Source organism: Pectinophora gossypiella, chromosome Z (assembly GCF_024362695.1).
Source record: "Pectinophora gossypiella chromosome Z, ilPecGoss1.1, whole genome shotgun sequence".
Lineage (NCBI taxonomy): Eukaryota > Metazoa > Arthropoda > Insecta > Lepidoptera > Gelechiidae > Pectinophora > Pectinophora gossypiella.
In genome coordinates, this window is record NC_065433.1 from 24,003,038 (window position 1) to 24,023,577 (window position 20,540).

At 38.0% G+C, this 20,540-nt stretch overlaps 2 protein-coding genes and 1 long non-coding RNA gene across 12 annotated transcripts in view; all 3 read left to right on the top strand.

The window, feature by feature from the left end:
- Nucleotides 1-3,695, top strand: part of LOC126380321 (katanin p60 ATPase-containing subunit A-like 1) — a 30,513-nt gene extending 26,818 nt beyond the window's left edge. For both annotated transcript variants that reach the window (XM_050029654.1, XM_050029655.1), the window contains exons 8-10: nt 577-735; nt 1,254-1,477; nt 1,793-3,695. In XM_050029654.1, coding sequence (XP_049885611.1) covers nt 577-735; nt 1,254-1,477; nt 1,793-1,991 — 582 coding nt within the window. In that variant the 3' untranslated portion in view covers nt 1,992-3,695. The remainder of the gene's footprint in view (nt 1-576; nt 736-1,253; nt 1,478-1,792) is intronic.
- A 464-nt stretch (nt 3,696-4,159) lies between these two features.
- Nucleotides 4,160-5,847, top strand: LOC126380410 (uncharacterized). Its single transcript, XR_007568475.1, has 3 exons — nt 4,160-4,474; nt 4,752-4,807; nt 4,909-5,847. It is a non-coding gene; the product is annotated as an uncharacterized LOC126380410 (long non-coding RNA).
- A 781-nt stretch (nt 5,848-6,628) lies between these two features.
- Nucleotides 6,629-20,540, top strand: part of LOC126380284 (trithorax group protein osa) — a 95,033-nt gene continuing 81,121 nt past the window's right edge. For all 9 annotated transcript variants that reach the window (XM_050029576.1, XM_050029583.1, XM_050029585.1 and 6 more), the window contains exon 1: nt 6,629-7,837. In XM_050029576.1, the coding sequence (XP_049885533.1) occupies nt 7,286-7,837 (552 nt within the window). In that variant the 5' untranslated portion in view covers nt 6,629-7,285. The remainder of the gene's footprint in view (nt 7,838-20,540) is intronic.

Sequence of the window (20,540 nt, forward strand, 5' to 3'; positions counted from 1 at the left end):
GTGAGTACCGAGACATCCACGATCTTTTCAAGATGTCGCACTCCAAAAGAAATGTCTTATTTTATTGTGTATTGCTTATAGAAGAGCCAAGAAAAAAAAACTGAAACCTATTTTTATAAGAAATGACAAAATTGTTCGTTTTGTGTGAAATTGTGTGACACACTTTTCCATTTTCATATTCAGCGGGCCTAGCACCGTAAGCACGCGATTCTTTCTCGCCGCGACAGAGATCGTCTGTCTCTTTCTGTGCAGTACTGTGAGAGGGTGACGGGTGACGTATGTCGAGGCGAGAAACAGTCGCGCGCTTACGGTGCTAAGCCCGCTGGTCGTAAATCGATGCGTGAACGAGCAACGTTAACTCGTCGGTCAAATTTGCCAACTCGCGTTTTGACATTTACTTTGTCACATTGGGGCCCTGTGCCGAGATTTTTCTTGCGGCTTTATTACCCCGACTATACAGGTTGTGAAAAACCGCAGTAGTTTTGGGCGGATGAGACGGTCTTTACGTAAACATTACGTAGAACACAGAACTATGTTACCTAAGATATTTTTTTGAATTTGAGTTTGAATTCGCAGGCGCGGTTCTACGCGCCGAGCACGATATTTATCGACGAGATTGACTCGCTGTGCTCGCGGCGCGGGTCGGACAGCGAGCATGAGGCGTCACGCCGCGTCAAGTCCGAACTTCTCGTGCAGATGGATGGACTAGGCTCCAGCACTGACGAACCAGCGAAGGTAAACACATTCAGGGTGCTAGTGACATAGTGACCAAAACTTCGAGGGATAATACAGATCACGATTCTGAGTTGATATCAAGGGGAATTTTCCGTCGCAAAAGTATGGAACTGAAAATAATTTAAAAAAAGAACACCAATCATTTCATGAGTTTTCCGACAGGAAATTCCACTTGATATCTTGAATCATCCCCCTCAGTATTCGTTACGGTGTCACTAACACCCGTACGTACTTGTATGGCTACCAGTACTTGTACGGGGTGTGAGTGGTATCGTAAAGAATACTGAGGGGGAATACCATTATTCTGAGTCGTTTGGCCACGTTTTTTTGATGACGTCACCGCTTTGTATTCCCATACAAATGCCAAAGTGCACCGATTTGACGTCCGGAAAAAAGTGGATCATGCTTCATTACCTCCCCTGGTTGATTGAGTGGAGCCCTGTACCCAGCAGTGTACATAGATTATATATGTTATGTTATTTATTTACATGTAGACTAAAAAATCATTTGTCATGCAGGTGGTGATGGTGCTAGCGGCGACCAACTTCCCGTGGGACATAGACGAGGCGCTGCGCCGGCGGCTGGAGAAGCGCATCTACATCCCGCTGCCGAACCAGGAGGGCCGCGAGGCGCTGCTGCACATCAACCTGCGAGAGGTCAAGGTCGACCCCGAGGTCGACATACGGTCCATCGCCAAGAAGCTTGAAGGATACTCCGGTGCTGATATCACTAATGTTTGCAGGTCCGTTTTAATTAGAATAAAAACATAACATAAATGAAAGTAGATTTACGAGAAAGATTTATGATACGGGTGTAGGGGTGGGTTTGGAAGAGGAAGGCCTAGGCGTACACACCGCGATCAGATCCAGGATATTTTAAAGAAAGTTCAGGTCTATACCGATGATAGTGGAAGAAGCGAAAGAGGCAGGATCGTAATAAGTGGAATTCCGTGGTCTCTGCCTACCCCGACGGGAAATAGGCGTGATCTTATGTATTTCTTCCAAGCAACCAAGATAAATACCTTATAACATACGAAGTATGTTTGTTTTGTTCACAGAGACGCGTCGATGATGTCGATGCGGCGCAAGATCGCGGGTCTGAAGCCCGAGCAGATCAAGCAGCTGGCCAAGGAGGAGCTGGACCTGCCAGTCACCAAGCAGGACTTCATGGAGGCGCTCGGAAAGTGCAACAAGTCGGTTTCCAAGGGCGACATACAGAAATACCTCTCCTGGATGGCTGAGTTCGGTTCCTCTTGATTGTCGTAGAAACAACTCAATAAACTGCCTACGAGGAGTGTTCCTAGTGTACACACTAGAGCGGTCACCTGCCACGTAACATTCGCTCAGTAAATCATGTTGTAACAAAACATCGAGCGCTTTCGATGCTCTGTTCGATAGACTGAGTCGTCTGATGTTATGTTACAAGTAAACGCTCTAGTTTGTATCCGGTCAGAGACATTTGCCGCGCAACGCTGCTCAATATAGCGCGGGAGCATTGGCTGCGAAACGAATGTTGCTCAATGTTTTGCAACATGCTGCAGATCAATGTTGCGCGACAAATACAACTGAATGAATCCCCGGCACACTTCACTTCGGAACCGAACGATCGTCATTGATAGTTTTATACAGAACTGCTCGATAATATGCAGCGTTTGACAACTTGCCAACATCCTCATACTTGTAACAATTATAATTTAATCTTTAACCACGACGGTCTTTCTACAGAGCTACATACCGCAATAAAGAACAGTTTTGAACGTCGCTCCTAACTTCGTGGTGGCTAAGTAGGTTTAAAATAGATACGAACTACATAGCGCCCACCACTACATGACGAACAGCGTGAAATATAATGACTGGAACATGTCATCTATTCTATTCTACATACTTTTATGTAACCAAAATATTTTTTCAATAATGCCTTACTATATAAAAGCAACATTTGGACTGTTTCAGTATTAATAAAAAATAAATATTAGTGGCATATCGAAATTGAAATAATATATATTTTAAAATGAGAACGTTTACATAAATTCATAAAGAATCATGTAGAGTAAACATTCCGATGTGGGATAATGTAAATAGGCTTTTAATTAATAACTGGTGGCATTTTACTAAACTATTTTTTCAATCGTAACAAATAATCCTGCTCACCGTCACTACTCGGTCTCGGTACATAGCGCACCTTAATTGTGTAGAATATCTTAAATTCATAGCGCCTGACGCAGTTACGACCGCGCTCAGCCGAACACTCCCATGAATTTGTTCTGTCATATCGTGATTTTGTACTTAAATTATATTAAAATTTGAGATTTATTTATAGAATTAGTAATAATTTTATGCCATAACTAATTTATATAGTTTTTTTTATAGATTTTATTTGACATGGACAATTTGGCATTTATTGCATTGTTCGCTCAATTAATTAAATTTTATAGTAAATGTCTCATGTATTTTTAAGGATTCGGCACACCAAGAGCAGGAGCAGGCCAGAAGCCGTTACAACCGCGTTCAGTTGTCATATCAGAACATTGGTTCTTTGCCTTTGAAGTCATATAAACATTTATTTTTACGCACTATTTTGATATTTTTTTAATAATATATAACTGCGTTGCCACCGCGCAGGTCCTTGTTCTAACTGCGCTGGTACTGATTTTGGTGTGCAGAAGCCTTTTAGTGATTCACTAAGAGCATTGGTGTGTTACAATGCAAGATTCCATGTTGAGCATTACGTTACGATGCGAGACACCTCATCGCTGCCTTTGCTTTTGTAACCACTCGAACTGTGCATGTTATACAGTTTGTACAGGAAAGTGAACCATGAAATGAGCCATCACAACAGTTTTATTTCATATTTTACTCGTATTTCATCTATAAATTTTGAATCCTTTTGTTAAGTTAATAATTTTGCAATCATGTTAACATACATTATAATGAAAGGAAAATAAACAAATTTAAATTTTACGACTTCTTATTTATTCAATCCTTTTCCAGAAGTGTAAAACATTTTCACAGTCATAAATCAGGTATTTTATTATTCTGCAACCTTATCGAGTTTGGGATCGCATGCACTCTGGTGCTACATGATGATCCGGGTTCTGGTGGTAAGGTGGTCAAAACAACTGCTATAAATCCACGCAACCTTATCAATCCGAGATGGCGTGACACCGCTAGGCATACTACCCACTTGCCTACTAGAATACTGACAAAGTTGGCGTAGGGGGTGGACAGGGAGCATCGACTGTAAGGCCACAACAAATTTCAAGTTGAAGATCTTGTCCTTGAACTTTCTATTACCATGTCTGTCATACATTCGACGTCTGTGCTACGGTATTTCCTTTTGGGACCCTGTACAAACGCGAATTTGTCCTCTGAAGAGGACGATTCCCCGCACCCCAATAATGAATCGGATTCGGTAACATCCTTATCCACTCTACAGTCGTTGGTAATTATAGCTACCGATTCCAAATTCACCTCAGGAGTCGATGGTAGCTATACTTACCAATAGTCGGGGTTCCGTTAGGGTGACCAATTTTATGGATTAACTAGTTTTACAAGCTAGTATAGATTATAAAATTATACTAGTATTGTGTACTATAAAAATCCTTACTAGGTGGTATTTGCATCTCTTCCCTATGAGTTGGTAACATTAAAAAAACAACTGTCGAAGTCAGACGAGTGTTGGTCGAGTCTACTGTCAACTACTGTGTTTGCGATTGAGTGTTTTAGACAAGAAATATGCCGTAAGTATATAAAATATATTATTTTTATTGATTAGCATACATCTTGAATATATCCTCTACCGTTTTCTACAAAAACCTGAACATTTAAGCCATGATTTTGTTCCAAAAACATTAAGAGAAAAATATCGTATCAAAAAAACGTCTCTTGACACTAAAATGGAGGCAAATTACGGAATATTACACGACGCATTATATTTTATAATGTTTTAAATATACCACGTTACTTATTAGTTACTCGTGGAAACACATTATTTACCGAAATAAACAATTATTTCAGCAGATGCCCAGGATATTGATTACAGGGTACACCAAATTTGGTCAACTTTCATCATGGTAACTAAACCTACCATCGACTTATCTGGGTTTAAGGGTTCGTACAAACGGAGCGCTAGCGTTATTTTAACTTCAGTTCTAAACAATGACTTTTTTTTCAGAGATGCTATAGTTCAGCTATAGAGAGGACACAGAGAGTAATTACAAAAAAAAACGAATTACTAAACTGCCAGTAGATGTCCGACAGGAGCTTACGGACAGAAAGCGGCAGGCGCAATTAGATTTAGCAATAAGGCCGCCTTTTGTCTCTAGTGTCTCGATTTATTTGTTTGGTACGTCATTTTGTGCAATCAAGTATATTGTATTGCAAGACTGTAATTTTAAATTCTAATAAAAAATATATATTTTTAAGGTCCGAATGTTAAGTGCTTGGTAAAAAATGTAAATAAAACAAGCATTCAATTATAAATTGGTTTTAGTTCATATTAATAAACCTTAATTTTTCTACTGGTTTTCTTTAATTCCTGAAATCACACACACAAAATGTCTATGTTAATCTTACCCGTTATTGGTAACCATAGTTACCATCGACTTAAAAAGGCAGAAACGCTCAGTGCGAACAGAAACTTAGCGAGGGCGGCCATCTTGGTAAGAATACGGTGTTACAAATAAGTCGTCACCAGGTGTTATATTTATATTTCTTGTGTTTAAACTAAGTAACATTAAAATATAATTTGAATACTAGTAAAAAGTGTAAGAAATGCGCTTTCAAATAAAAATTATTACAGTCCCTAGAACATGATACTTTACATGCTATTAACAGGCATGGCTGGGATAACTGAAAAAATGAGCGGATTCTGTCAATTCTAATTGGATTTGAGATAGATTTTATAATGTGATCTTTTTTATTTTTATCTAATTAGAATCATTGCACATCTGGCTTGCTGTTTCTGAATTTTCTTTATTATAGCCACAGTAGTTTTTGAGTTACAAGCCTATTTATAACACGCCACGATATCGCCCATCGAACGCCGCGCAAGTTCGAAATGCCTGGACTGTTGAGGCTAGATTTGCTAGTGCGCCTGGACTGTCAAGTGGTTATGGAAGTTGTTTGATAACTCATGGTCATCGGAGAGGAGGGTGGCAGGGGAGCAAGATGGCGAATGGGATAACGGGCACGATGCGGTGACACGGTTGGTTCATATCGCTGCGCGCGCGATTTACGTGCTGCATGCTACGGGCATAGAATACTACAGGTTAGGCTTTTACCTAACCCATCTACCATATGCGTCATACGTAAACATCGTCGTCCGTATTTAATATGGTTTGTGTATAAGTTCAAAATAATTATTATTGTAGCGAGTTGATACATTTACATGATCAATTCAGAAATCGATTTAATAAAAAAAGTGGAATAGAGAACAAGCTGAAATAGACCATAGACTATAACGTTGATCAAGATGTTCTAAATAATTTTGTAATTTACGAATTAAAATTATATTCTTTTATTTCGTAGTAAGTGAACGTTAGATTTCGTTTATTTTGACATTTCTTTTCACCTTTTTTATGTACTCTGAAAGATAATTTATTATCTTTGCAATGTCATGTTATTTCGTTCTCATGTTGGTACCGCGAACTTCCTAGTCGTAATAGCCCCTAGTTTATTATACTTGTTTTCTTTACTGTATTGAATATTATTGAAAAATAAAAATAATATTATTATAGCACCTTATTATATTTTATATGAAAATAATTTATCCCAAATGCCTTACAAATAATAAAGTAGAGCACTGACCAACTGAAGTTAGCAACAGAACACTTGGCGCCAGCGGAACTTGTCAGAAGAAACTAAATGTTTATGTTGGCATTACTGTTGTAACTACGTGTCGTAACAGTACGAATTTGTAAACATGCATACATATTTTTGGCTAAATTTTAACATATTTTTTCTGTAAAAGACCTTCTCTCATATTTAGGTAAACGATAATTTTACAAAGGATTCATTAGCGGTTGGACTTATTTTCTGATTCCCCAATATCGCGTTTTTTATTTTTTTCGTAACCGAAGTGAACATAGGCAAAAGCGTCGTCAAGCGCTGTCGCTGTAGAATTTCAAGTCCGTATAATGGCGGACGCTAATAATTGTGGGAGTTTCGTGTATCTATTGTTCTGTTTTTAGGTATTTCTATAGTTCAAAATTTCGGGAATGAAGTTTATAACGAGTGCGCACGTCCAGAGTGTTAAAAACGTGTTAGTGATATGAAATGCATGACTATATAACGTGACAAAAGCGCCTGCTAGATATGTAACCTTTTCCCTAACCTCGTTTACGCCAATGGAGTAGATATGTGATCGATGTGTGTGCGTCGGTGAACGATTTTTCGTCCGTTTCGTGTTAGAATTGATGAAAAGTAGATTCGTTTATTAGTAATGGAAGTGTCCGCGTCGCGATTTAGCTATCCGACGCCAGATTTCGATGTAACGTAAGCGAGCCGGTCGATTGCAAAGAGTGAGCGGGGACAGCCGCCACCAGCCGAACATGGCTGCGACGCAGGCAGAGACTCAGCGCAGCGAAGCGAACGTAGAGCAGAGTCCATCAGAACCACTCAGTGAATCTCGGAACGCTTTATTGCAAAACGGCACCGACAAGGCGATCGGACGCGTTCCGCCCGATGGCGTCGTGAACACAAAGAGTAAGTCGCCGATGTCGGCCGACTCGGGACAGCCACGCGACGGAGGCGAGGCACCGGGCCACGATCGAGGCGGCGAGAGACCGGGGCCCGAGCAGTACGGCCAGTACCGGTATCAGGAAGGCGGAGGAGATCCATATTATTCGCAACGGCCCGGCTTTCCCGGCAAGCCGCGACCTCCGCCGCCGCAACAACGGTTCTTCCCAGGACAGCCAGCCTCACAAGCGCCGGGACCCACACCGACGCTGAATTCTTTGTTACAATCCAGCGGCGCGCCGCCGCACCGATACCCCAACAGCTATGAGCAGCCTCCAGCAGGATACGGAGCGGGGCCAGGCTGGCCGCCGCCAAGACCTATGCCTCCTTACAATCCTCAAGGAAGCCCATATAGAAATTCAACAGTGAGTATTCCAATATTTTTAAGTATTTCTTATAAAACTTTCAGAAAGCTAAACATAACCTTAATCTTGTTTACTCATTTTCAAATGACTCTTTTAAGGGTAATCATTTTAATTCAAATGATTTAAAAAATAATCTGTGGAATACTATTAGTTGGCTGAATTTTCTATAAAAGTTCTATTTGTAATCAGAGTAGATTAGATTCATATTGTGAAGTGATTTTATGTCAAAGTTCTGACCATGCAGTCTTGAACTTAGATTACATTTTGTTTGAATAGCAGATTTTGTGTCATTTTAATATACTGGAGTATTTAGTGAATAAATTGTTTATTATAAACCATACTTTGAGTTGGCAGTCTGTGATAACTTGCAAACAATTTAACTACAGAAGTATTGTTTGTTTGTCCGTATACTCTTTATTGCTTTAAAATACAAAGAAAATAAGTAGAAGTATTCATATTTGTAAAGTGATTTTATGCCAAAGTTCTCACCATGCAGTCTTGAAGATAGATTATATTCTGTTTGAATTGCAGATTTAGTAAATTTTTTTTTTTTAATTTTAAATCATATTTTGAATTGGCAGTCTTATGTTGTGCTAACGGAACATGCACTTCTAAGTTCAACGGGGGACTTTCCATGCTATGTTCCTCGAAAAATAATATAGATGGCACTGTACAAATTTTCCTTGGTTTAACTTTCTAATTTCATGGAGAACAGACATATGCATCATATTTTATGGTTGTTTTTGGGTATAAGTATACATACATAAACTCACGCCTATTTCCCACCGGGGTAAGCAGAGACTATAGAATTCCATTTGCTTCGATCCTGACACACTTCTCTTGCTTCCTCCTCATAAGTATGACCCTCTTTATTACACCCAAACACAATTACATCTTCCACCCGTTATTGTTCTGATCGAAATATAGAGAAACAACATAATGTGGTCCAAATATCAAGCAACAATTATTTTTATAATGTATGCTTCTGCCATTATATTGCACTTTGGATATATGGTGTGGAATATGGTATGTACTCCAGTAATGAGAAAATAAATAGTTACAATGTTAAAGTTGTACAGCGCCATCTATATTATTTTTGGTGAACATAGCCTGGAAAGTCCATCATTTGTTATGTTGTACCAATTGTGAACCTAATATTTTATTCAGTTAGAACTTAAGCATTATCCATGTACTTTCTTCAGTTGTTTATAATAAGACATTTGATTTTCATTTTAATATGTACTTGTTGGTGTCATGTGTTTGTCATTGTTTCTATTTTTAATATCAAGTTTATGTTCAGATCTAATTTGCTTTCCAGTTTCACAACTTCAATTTATTTCACACTAATTGTTTTTGCTATTAATTCTTGTTTTTTGGTAAATTTGAAGAGCAAGTAAATTGGATGCTGAAGTTCACTATAAGCAAATGCGAATGTCATCATTTGAGTTATTCCAGTTGGAGACCAGGGGCAGCAGAGAGGTAAGTATAATTTTTTGTGTCTTAATTTAAAATAAAGTAAAGGTTTGGGCTTTCACCAACAAGTCATACAGTCATGAGCAATATAATGTGCCCATTTTAGGACTCTGTCACACTAACATATTTGACATTTAAAGAGACTTACAGTTCAATTTGTCAAACAAGTTAATGTGACATGGTACCAAAGTGTATACATATTAAAGCTCATGACCGTACATCAGCAATCCAATTCAAAATAGTTTATTTTCGATATAGAATCTTTACAGACCTCTTATGGAATTAATCCAGTGATATCTTCAATCCATCAATTTCTTTAGATTAAATCCAATTCTCAACAATTAACAGTTTAATACCTACCTAGATACCTATAAATAAATTATATTTTATGAATGTAGCTAAGCCTAACCTTTATTTTGTTGAAACATTTATTTAACTTGTTTAGTTAGAGCATTGCCATATAAGAACACAAACAGCATCACGCCTGTATTCCCGGAGGGGTAGGCAGAGGTGTATACACCATTGAGTATATTTTTTTATCATACTGAAACTAGATTTGAATCAGATCAAGCTAGTTCTTAAAATCAAATAGTATAGAATTAATAATTGAATATCCAAAGCTCGCCAAAGCTGCGAGACATATGCTGGGGAAAAGATGAATCATTAGAATCTCCCCATCTTCAGACACCCATTATTTTCTTATTATTATTTATTAAATTCTGTTGCGATTTTGTTATCTTAAGTACAGTGGTTGTTACCCATCCAATAGTTAACATTCATGAATTCATCATTTTCGTAGTCTATTTGTTTAAAAAAATAAAAGCCCCTATATTTTTATTTTGTAAAATCAGTTGTTTACTTTGCGAATTTTGGTTTTTAAATTTATGCACTTCTCCTTTCAAGACCATGAATATGTAAGTACTTTTTAATCTTCACTGTGAGCCCACTTTCATTGCATTGAAATAATACACATTATACATATACTGAATGATTTTTATGATCTAAATAATATATAAATAATGTTCTTGATGTAAGTGGACTTTATAGTGATTAAATTTTTTTTTGCAATGCGAGTTTTATTTTACTGTGATCAGAGGTTTGTATTTACTTTCTTGGTTTACTTTATCAAAGTTTTAGCCAGACTTATACTTTAACTTTATTAATACACTAGCAAACCTCCTTTTTGCAGTTATTACTCTTTATATCATATTTAAATGAAGTAGTGCAAGTGTTAAATGTGGTGAGAGAGGGAAACAGAAGACTATCACTTTTCTTTGAAAGTTTGAATGCGGTAGCAGATATTTTCTGCCTGTTAACATTTATTCCCAACATCTAGCCGTTTTTCAACTACTTACGTTCTCTTTATTTCTTAGTATTTGAACTAAGCCATAATTAATCCTCTTAAGTGTTCGAGGCTATTCTCCGCGTTATAAAGAGGTTTTAGATAATTTTGTCTCGCTACAAATACTCCAGTAATCTATAGTAAACTCTCCTTTACACTGTATTGTTTCTAGTCAAGTACACAATTATAGATGTTTTGTTTAAACAGATTTTCGGAACTCAGTTTTAGCCTTCAGAACACCAAAAGCAGGTTAGAAGCTGCGCGGGTACTAAGTCGCCGCGGGCCCTCGTTCTGTCATATCTAACGACCGTGCAATATTCTCCTATAACGTTGTTTCAGTATTATTTGTTTGAAATCATAATATAAACAATTATTTTTAACGCACGTTGAACTGTGCTGCCACCGCGTGGGCCCGCGCATGAGCTGCGCCCGCGTCGCACCTGCGCTGCTACTGCTTTTGGTGTGACGGATTTAACTATTCCCATCACTCTTTGTTTTTTTGAGTGATTTGATTTTCTTTTTATTTTTAATGCGATGCGAATTTGTTTTGAAAAATAATGACAATGACACCAACAAGTTGAGTTTGCATGAGATCAAGGTTAAGGATATTTTGTTTTCAATTTTGATGGACCCTTTAAGGATAGTGTGAAACTAAATTTACAGGCAAAAAGAAGTTGCTCTACCTGTGTAATATGCGTGAAAAACTGCAAAATTCAGTTCTTGTATTTTTTTTCTATTGAGCACTTATGTGTCGACGAAAGTCACTATGAACACGTAAGTAGACTAAATTTAAACAAAGTAGGAATAATTTGAATTCAAAAATGTGTATCCTAGAAAATATGATTGAGTGTAAAAAAAATTAGTTGCCCTCCTTATTGCGTGTCCTACCTATCAACTCATCATTTCTCATCAACATCAAACTTCTATATCTTTTGAGTATTGCTCTTATATGGTTGCACTTATTTTAATTTAGTATATAACTAGGTTGGAAATTCGGTGGCCGATTTACCTAAACTTGATGGTAGAATTGGTATTACATTTCACCTCCTACATTTTTTACAAATGCAATACTTCGAATAACTAAATAGCTATATATACCAGGAACTTTCACACATCCACAGACCTTTGCCATATCGTGTTATTGTAAACTTTGTGTATTATAATTTTATTTATTGTAAAATGGGTCCTTAGTGGTCATCATCAGCCTAAGCCCAAGTATGTCCTTGGTATTAGAATTATACGATAACGGAAAATTGACCGAAAAATATGTAGCTATGTATACGTATTACGCACGTAACACAACTTTTTTGCGTACAAAGTTTCACGTTACCCTGAGGGATGGGAGGCGGCGAGGTCTGTCTAAACAGTATATCAAAAATGCACATTTACATAGCGTTTTATGTTTTTTATGTAAACTCATTGATGAGTTAGAGCTTTAAAATGAAGAAAATACGGAACACAGTATATTTGAGTGCGGAGTTGTGCTACCACATCTAGAATTTTCCGACACAGTGAACTATAAAAGCTGCGAGCTATCAACTTTACGCTCACGTCACTACTGTATATCGGATGGCAGACGCAAAAAGAAAAAAAGCGCCGCGGAGGAATAACAAAACGGGCCCGGCTGTTGGTAGTGGATATAAAAACGAAAGCGCACTGCGATAGTGAAAGTTTGATGTGTAGGCAAATATTACTCGCTTCCAGGCGGAGATTTGTGCGTTCCTCTCACTTCCAAAAGGGGGTAAAGTAACCCGAAATACGGGGAATTGCCGGCTTTCCGCCGCTCGGGCGCCGCACATACATTATGTAGAGGCGGCGGTGGGACATGTTTGACGGAATCAACGTGAATGAAACCTGACATCCGACACGTGTACCTATCTAGCGTTTAGTTGGAAGCCTCCTGTACGCCAGACTCGATCCTGTACTTTACCGATATCGCCGTCATAAAACTTTATATATATTTTGTATAGTAACTTAATCTAGTTGGTCTCGTCCATCAAAGCAGTATCGGAGTAGAGTACTGTTTGGGGTGTTCATTTCATATGTTACATGCTATGTACTATATAATTAATTGCTCTTATTTTTAGATTTGTATAATTATGTATATTTCTAGAGAACTATAGTATTGGGATGGTCTTGTAAAGATAGTTCTAGAACATTGATAAATAAATAAATAAATATGAGAGAAGCACTTACTTTTGAAAGGAACGCAGAACTGTTATCTTGTCACTTAAACAAGTTATTGAGTTGGTTCAATTACACACCTTGTGCAGCAGCACGAGTAGTTTGCCTTATTGCAGAGGTTGAAAATAGATTTTCCAAATTGAAAAATCAATTACAAAATTATCAATTACACTTTTAAAGAGAATTGTAGTTAGGAACTGGTAATGTGTACGAATTAATAAAGAAAGTGTGTTCCATTCGATCTGGCGGCGGCGTGCAAATCCTAGCTTGTCGGTTGCGGCGTTCCGTAGCAGGGCGGTCATAAAACAATGCATCGGGTACGTGCCTGTTTACACTTTCGAGTTCACAACCAAGGTCGTACGCATTTGTAAGGATGTACTACCCGTGTAGGCTGACCACGAACAAACACCGCTTACGTAACTGGCCCACTTCCCACGGTATGGTTTATGTTCCGCCCGTCACGGCTTTTTGCAATTAGCCCAATTAGTATTTGCGTACGTATGAGTGTCGTCTTTACGATACAGGAAATGACCGATGGCTTACTTTCTTTGTTGCCTTTCATTGCAGAAGTAATGCATTGATTAGAGCATTTGCTTTTAATAAATGCCTAGGCACATTTTTATTAATAAATACCATGGTACGCTGCGAGCTGCTGTAACGCGTCAAAAGTTTGACTTTTACTTTGAGCAAAATGCATTGCCAAAAGCCTCATCCGAAGCCAGAGCTGAACCATTGGCTCGTGTTGTTTATTTGAATAGAATTAGACAAGATAAACATTATGCTTGATTGAACGTGGGATGACAACTCGCTCGTTCGAAATTCAAAAGCGTTGCTCCGATTTGAAGGCGGGCATTGTCATCGAAATCGCTATGACGTTACGCCGATTATTTATGAATGGCTCGAATAGTCGGGTATTGTGGAATTAGTCATTTATCTCGGCATGTTGTTTACCCACAATCGTGTTAGATAGTTGTCGATAAGGAGACACGTGGTTACGGGGTCGTCGACCCGACATACTCGTGCTCGCCGACAGCTTGGTAATAATAATAAAATGTTTCCGTGCGACTGGTTCAAGGGCGAGCCGCTGATATCGGCGCCCGCTATATTTAGATTTAGATGTGTGTAATGTGGATACGTATGTGTTTGCTTACCTTTACAATAATTGTCTTACCTTCTATCCTTCTTTGCTGCCTGCAATGCAATCTAATTGATAACTAATGGATACCGTCGTCATCATATCGGACTATGACCACGGAATTGAAAACGAACTTGCATTATAATTTATTTTCAATACACAAACCATAATTTGATAATCCACTTATTCCATGTAATCTACAAATTCTGCGAATTTATAGTACGCTAAGAGATCGATAAATGCCACAGTTTCAATTGCCTAAACAACGTTAATTGACTGCGGTAAACCTCGGTAACGAACCGTCTCGCCCTGGGTGAACATGTGAAATTCGCAGCTGCAACTGATTACTAATTAGTGTGCGCCTGTTCGATAGCTATTCTCCGTATTTAGGCCAATACATGGCGGCGTGCGTAGTGCAGTCCGAGCAAATTTTGCTCTCACTTTCGTATCGCAATAGCGGCCGTGTGTACATGAAAACGAGATGAATGGGCCGACGGAGACCGTTCATTCTGAAGCCGTGATGTGGATTTCGTAAAATCAATGGTGCTAGCAGTCTCGGACCCGCGTACGGCAGATAATCGTGTCATTGTGCTGCGCTCGGATAATGGGATGGCCTCGATCTTCCACCGCAAGGGGTTACTGACTGGTTAACAGCCGTCTATTAAAATTTCACTTGCTTGTGCCAATGCTGATTCTACTGCGGTCGCTAAACGATCGTCAAAAATGCTTTTTGTCAAGGTCTGGTCAAAAGGCTCGAAGTTCAAGCTACCACAACGCATTGATGGAAGGCGCGTGACGTCACATGTTAAATGCTGCAGCGAAGTAAGAAGACCGCGCCATTTACACGAGCGCTAGTATTGGCGAATAAAAACGTCACTCGTCACGCGGACTGCATTCATTCATACAATATGTTGAATGTCGTAATGGGGTCGTTAAACCGTGGTGACGTCACGTAATTGCCGGCTCCCTTCCTCGGTCGCCGGTTGGAATCAAAACGTCGGATTAATAACAAGGGAAGCCTGTGTAGGTCAAGCACATTATCACTAGTAACGGCTGGTGTGCGTGATACACCTACATTTTGCATTAGATAAAGTGTCATGTGTTCTCACTTTGCACCCCCTATGTATCTCATTCATTGGTACTATGATTATCCAGATCAAAGTATATACCGTGGATGTAGAGAGCCACACAGCGATGCGCGGGGATACCAGCAACAGAAAAAAATCGCTAATTATTCTTTTGGTACTTATTCGTTTACTAGGAAAGTTACGATTGTCACAATGCTATAAATTGTTGTAATATATACAGGCACCGACAACCGACCTTTTCAAGATGCAAACAATGTGACGTAACTTAAACTAACATCGATAAATGTATATGTAAAAGGGGCCATTGCCAAGGACCTTGCTCTGAGCGCAGTCGGAAAGGTAAATGACTTCCATGCATACGTATCTGTACAATCTATAAGTACATATGTTTTAAAGTTCCGCCATGAAGTATAAAACTGTTTCGCCGGCAACTGCACGTTTGATGTGCCATAAAATTTATTATGAACAAGCGACGTTCATATAAAAAGCATCAAAAACTCGAAATTATGGTGCTAGCTGAAATTACTGAAACTAATATTGAAGTGTGACATAATTAAAAAATACAACTATCAACAAAAAAATAACTGACGGAGTTGAATAAAAGCACAATTATGGTCTCACTTCTGTGCACGTTTCTTATCGCGTCAGCCGCCGCCTATGTTATTTCAAACGAGTGACTAATCCGGAAATCTCTGATTTCAGTCGTCTATCGCTTCTGTTTCAGAAGACATTCACTCGTTTTCTGGCAATTCAGTGCAGAGAAGAAAACAAAATACGGTTCTTGTAAGCGTGAACTCAATGAGAGCTATTATCGCTCGGAACGTTTTACACCGTATTATAAGATAATGATGTAGAAATATGTCTTAATCCAAATAAAATCCAAATGAATGACAAGAAAGTGTTTTGAAGGAGATTTAAATCGCCGCGACACAACTAAGACCTCATAAGAAGATTTAGTGGGAAAATTTACGGCATACAGTACCGCATCCGACGAGGGGTGAACATTTCTTTAATCCGCGGCAGTCGGTACATAACGGGGCGCGCGTCTATACACTGAAGTATATCTATATTAAAGGTCACGACCGCCACTCTATGTACTCGGATAGTATGTACCTAAAGGGAGTTCTTTATTGAACAGTCTTGAGTGGGAAAGGGGTCGCTTTATTAGGTCAGTAACACTTGTAATCCGTTTGTTTACATTCGTGGTGTATTGTTGATTACGAGATTAAACTGTTAGCTTGTTTATCAGTTACATCGATGTTACGTAATTCATTGATGTTTGTTGAGTTACACGGCGTTACGTCACGAAACACTCTTATCTTTTCTAGAGTTGTTTTAAAATTTAATAAACACGATAATAAACATTGCATTCATTGATCTTGTTGTGATACAACATACAATTTTTTCGTCAAATTTTAGTATGGCTAGCAATTTCTTCGGATAAACCTTAACACAACATTTTTTTACCAACATCAAGTTTTTTGCTTGAAGAACCCTTTTGCTATGCATACCCATGCAAAGGTCGGTCGACTAGCCGGTTTTCTATTATTGTTAACCGCAACTAATTTTTTACCTTACCCTTACGCAAGCTGCTAAAAACCCTTCGATAGTGCATGTTGTGCATTGCTGTGAAAGTGAAATGAGAAGCGCCGGGTTTATGGCTGGACAGGAAACAATTGTGGTTTTTTTAACTAGTGTATCTATTTAGTTGGGCTTAAATATTAGTGGGGGAAGTTAGCAGGTGCCCCATCTCGCCCCGGCGTCTTTACGCCCATGTATCTGAAGCGACTGTTAAGATCAACACAGAGTTAGACGAGTAGTTTACCAAGAACTGGCTTGCAGCCATAATTTATAGTAATGCTAGTCGGTATGTTTACTTGTCTAATATCGCGGTGCAATGCAATCCACCTGTTGCCCAACCGGCACAGCACCTAGTTACCGCGAGCTTGACATTCACGGGGGCTCGTGACGGTGCAGACCGAAATAACTTGCCGTAACCGACCGCATAAGACGACGTAATGCTCCTTCTATTTATAGAGCCTTATAATTAAATACACAGACATTTGTATGTACCTTCCGCTAGTGCGTGACGGGCGGCGGAGAGTGCGATGCAGACGCGCGTTTGTGATCGTGCCAGACGCTGATCAACATTATTTCTGCAATGTAGTGATATACCCATCCGAAGACATTGGCTTATTTCAATTGGTAATATGGTGAAATAAAACTGTTTTGGACATAAATCTTTGTTGATTTCCAAAGTAATAGTAAAAATTCCCGTCACTCCGTTAACGTTGATTTATTTAGAAATATTGTCAACCTTCTTATTGTTTATTGAATAGTTTTCAGGTGTTATTATACATAAATACCTATTTATTATAGGCAAAACGAATTTGTGTTTGTTTACCGTCTCCAATGAAATATAGTTGAATAAGAATACATTCTTTGTGAAAGCATTTTGTTGACGGCACGTGGCGGCGGAAGCCGAAACAGATGATTTTGATGAATACCGTTTACGTCCCATTGTTGATACTCAAAAACGCATAAAAAGTAAACCGGTCAGCAGGGCTTTTATCGTTTCTCGCAGGAGCTCGATGAAATGAAGTAATAATAGTAATAACAGTCAATCTCATCTCATTCATTTTCTCTTTTTCTCGCAACAATACAGTTATGGCTCGACTTTTTTTTGTAGATACGCAAAGGGATAGCCCGACGGCGTTTAATATGTAAAGGAAGGCAAGGTTACACGCACACACGTGTGGTGGTGTCTGTATAAGGTGCGGTTGTATGGAGGGAATCCCCAACTTTTTACAAACACAATCAAAGTTATGTAATGTTTGCTCGTATCCGCCGGCGCACTCGGCCTGCCACTGTTTGTACGAATACCGATGTTATACATTACTTACCGGCATGTTGTATTACTCATAGGTCATTAACATTCTGTTAAACCGTATTTACTTTTTGTAAATTTATTGTTGTTTTAGTTGCCTCGACGCCGACGCATGATAAATTGTTAGTCTGAACATTCGTGCGCGGTTTGGTTACTTTTGTTATTGTTCAGTTACCTCATTCCGAACATTTATTACATTGAGCCGATATTTCATATTTATCAAACATGTTCTGCTAATGTATTTCTTAATTTTATGAAAATACAAAATATTACCCAACTCAACAAACTATGCCTGAGTATCGGTGCATTTTATGTTTGCCCTACTACGCCAAAAGGAAAGTTATTATATTCTCCAGCTAGGTTAGAACTACACATCTTGTTTTTTAAACAACGGGTTTCAATATATGTTAGTCACTCTTAATAGCTATAACTAGAAAATTATGAAACTACTAATAATATTGTGTGTTTAATCAAACCACATTCTTGGAAACACTTGCTCGCCGATCCATAAGACAAATAGCTGGAATAATACAGAATAACAACGTGTTTCCGTCGGGAGCCAAGAAAAGAAAGAGGTTATTGGCTGCGTCACCTGTAGACAGTAGGCAACACTTGAAGCGAACTACGTCTTTACCTCAACAGCGATCAATGAAATTAGACGTTAGTCTAATATGCAATAACATATGCTTGTGTGCGATACAGGTTGCACAAGAACTTATTTATTATTAGTAAGGGGGTTAATGTTTAGGCCGTTGGTAATGACATAATAGCGATGTAAGTGGGTGAGTGCGGTCGCGCCGACGAGTTGGATTGGAATCCGGTCGCATTCCTAACTGCACTGCAATGTCGCGTTTGATGCAATTGCACTTGCAAGAACTACTCGTTGCGTAGCCTCTCCACTTGTAAATATAATTCAATTTAATGATATATCCTTGCAAACAATCGCCTGTACCTGAATTCCTGACACAATTATATCGCGTTCATTTTAATTTACCATTTCCGTAAATTCCAGAGCCAAGTATCTGAACGGGAGATGGAAACGTAGAGATTTATTTTAATGCAATTGAATTGTTCTCTTCCATGTTCAGAAATTCCTAGAAATGCCTCGACATCGCTTCAATTCACGATGTCGAGGCATTTCTAGGAATATTATATCTCCATTTTCTAGTCCATCAAATAATATAATTTGAAATACATTATAATAACATTTGAATCTCGACTTTCAACTACTCAGTGTAGAGATGCAGTCACATTTTATATTGGTTTCCTTTGAAATTGTTATGAATTAAGGAAGGTATTAATTATAGGACAAACAAGTTTGTAGCTGCATAAATTAATGATTACTATCTTTATTCACTTTCAAAAGATAATTTTAAAACTGAGATTATATACCACAGGTATACAATAGTATAAAAAATCAAAGTGATTTATTTTCAATATAGAATTAGCACACAACTCTTATTTAAAGTTAAGATATTTATTTTAGTATTTAGTTGATTTTGTTGTAGTAGGTAAATAGAACTTAATAAAAATTAATTCAAAATCGTGTCTTGTCTTGTAATGCGTGCTTTTCCAAACCGGGATAGCCGCACGCGCCGAGTGACGCTATGTCACTAACATAGAACACCGGCATTCCTTTTTTGTTCGTGTATCATATTAAAGACACAATGACCCTAACAGCTGATTTTACTACTAAGTCACTTATCTTCGCATCATATATCGTTGTTATTACTATTGATTCTGGATTCTGAACTGACCTTACGAATTTTGTATGGATCCGTTGCCAAAATGTTTTAATTACATAACTATACTTTCCGAACATCTATACGTGCTTATTTAAATTATTTACGGCAACGCTGCCATTTTATTGGTTGTTAAATAAATAATAGTAAAATATTTAATTTGATATAAAGTTTTTTTGTTGGACTACTCATGTTGTTGAATTCGCTTTATCGACAGACGCGAAAAGTCAAGCAAGCTTAAAAAAATATGTTATGTGATTGTCCATTATAGAACAGTTCATTCAGCGCAGTTGTATTTAAATTGAACTCAAGAACATAATTCTCCTTCTGGAGAAGTCGGGTCGGTCAGTCGCGAATAATGTTTTCACTTTTCTAGTACGAAAATTGTGTTTTCCATGCATAAAAACAGCGAGGGAAAGCTTCTTTTATTCTCTTGTGAGACAAAGTAGCTTTTTAATTTTGTACTCGGTTTTCCAATGGGAGAAGACAATGGGACATATTTATACAGCTCGATCTGCAGTATAAACTCGGTTCTTAACAGGCGTAATTTTATATGTTATTTATAAAAAATTAAGTTTATAATTATTAATTTAAAAACCCAATATATAAAATTTACATTAACTTTATCATGATTAGTATCTATTAAAAAAAATACAATATCTATTTAATAAAAAATAAATAATATAAAACAAAATTCACGCGACTTAAATGTCAAAAGTTTTCTTTAAACGTTACATTATTTGAACTATACTTCTCATAAACAAATAGAAAGACTTTGTTGTGAGGATAGCTTGTAATGCTACTACTTATCTATAAGTTCTATAACCTATAAAACTTTTCTCACTGTTAGAG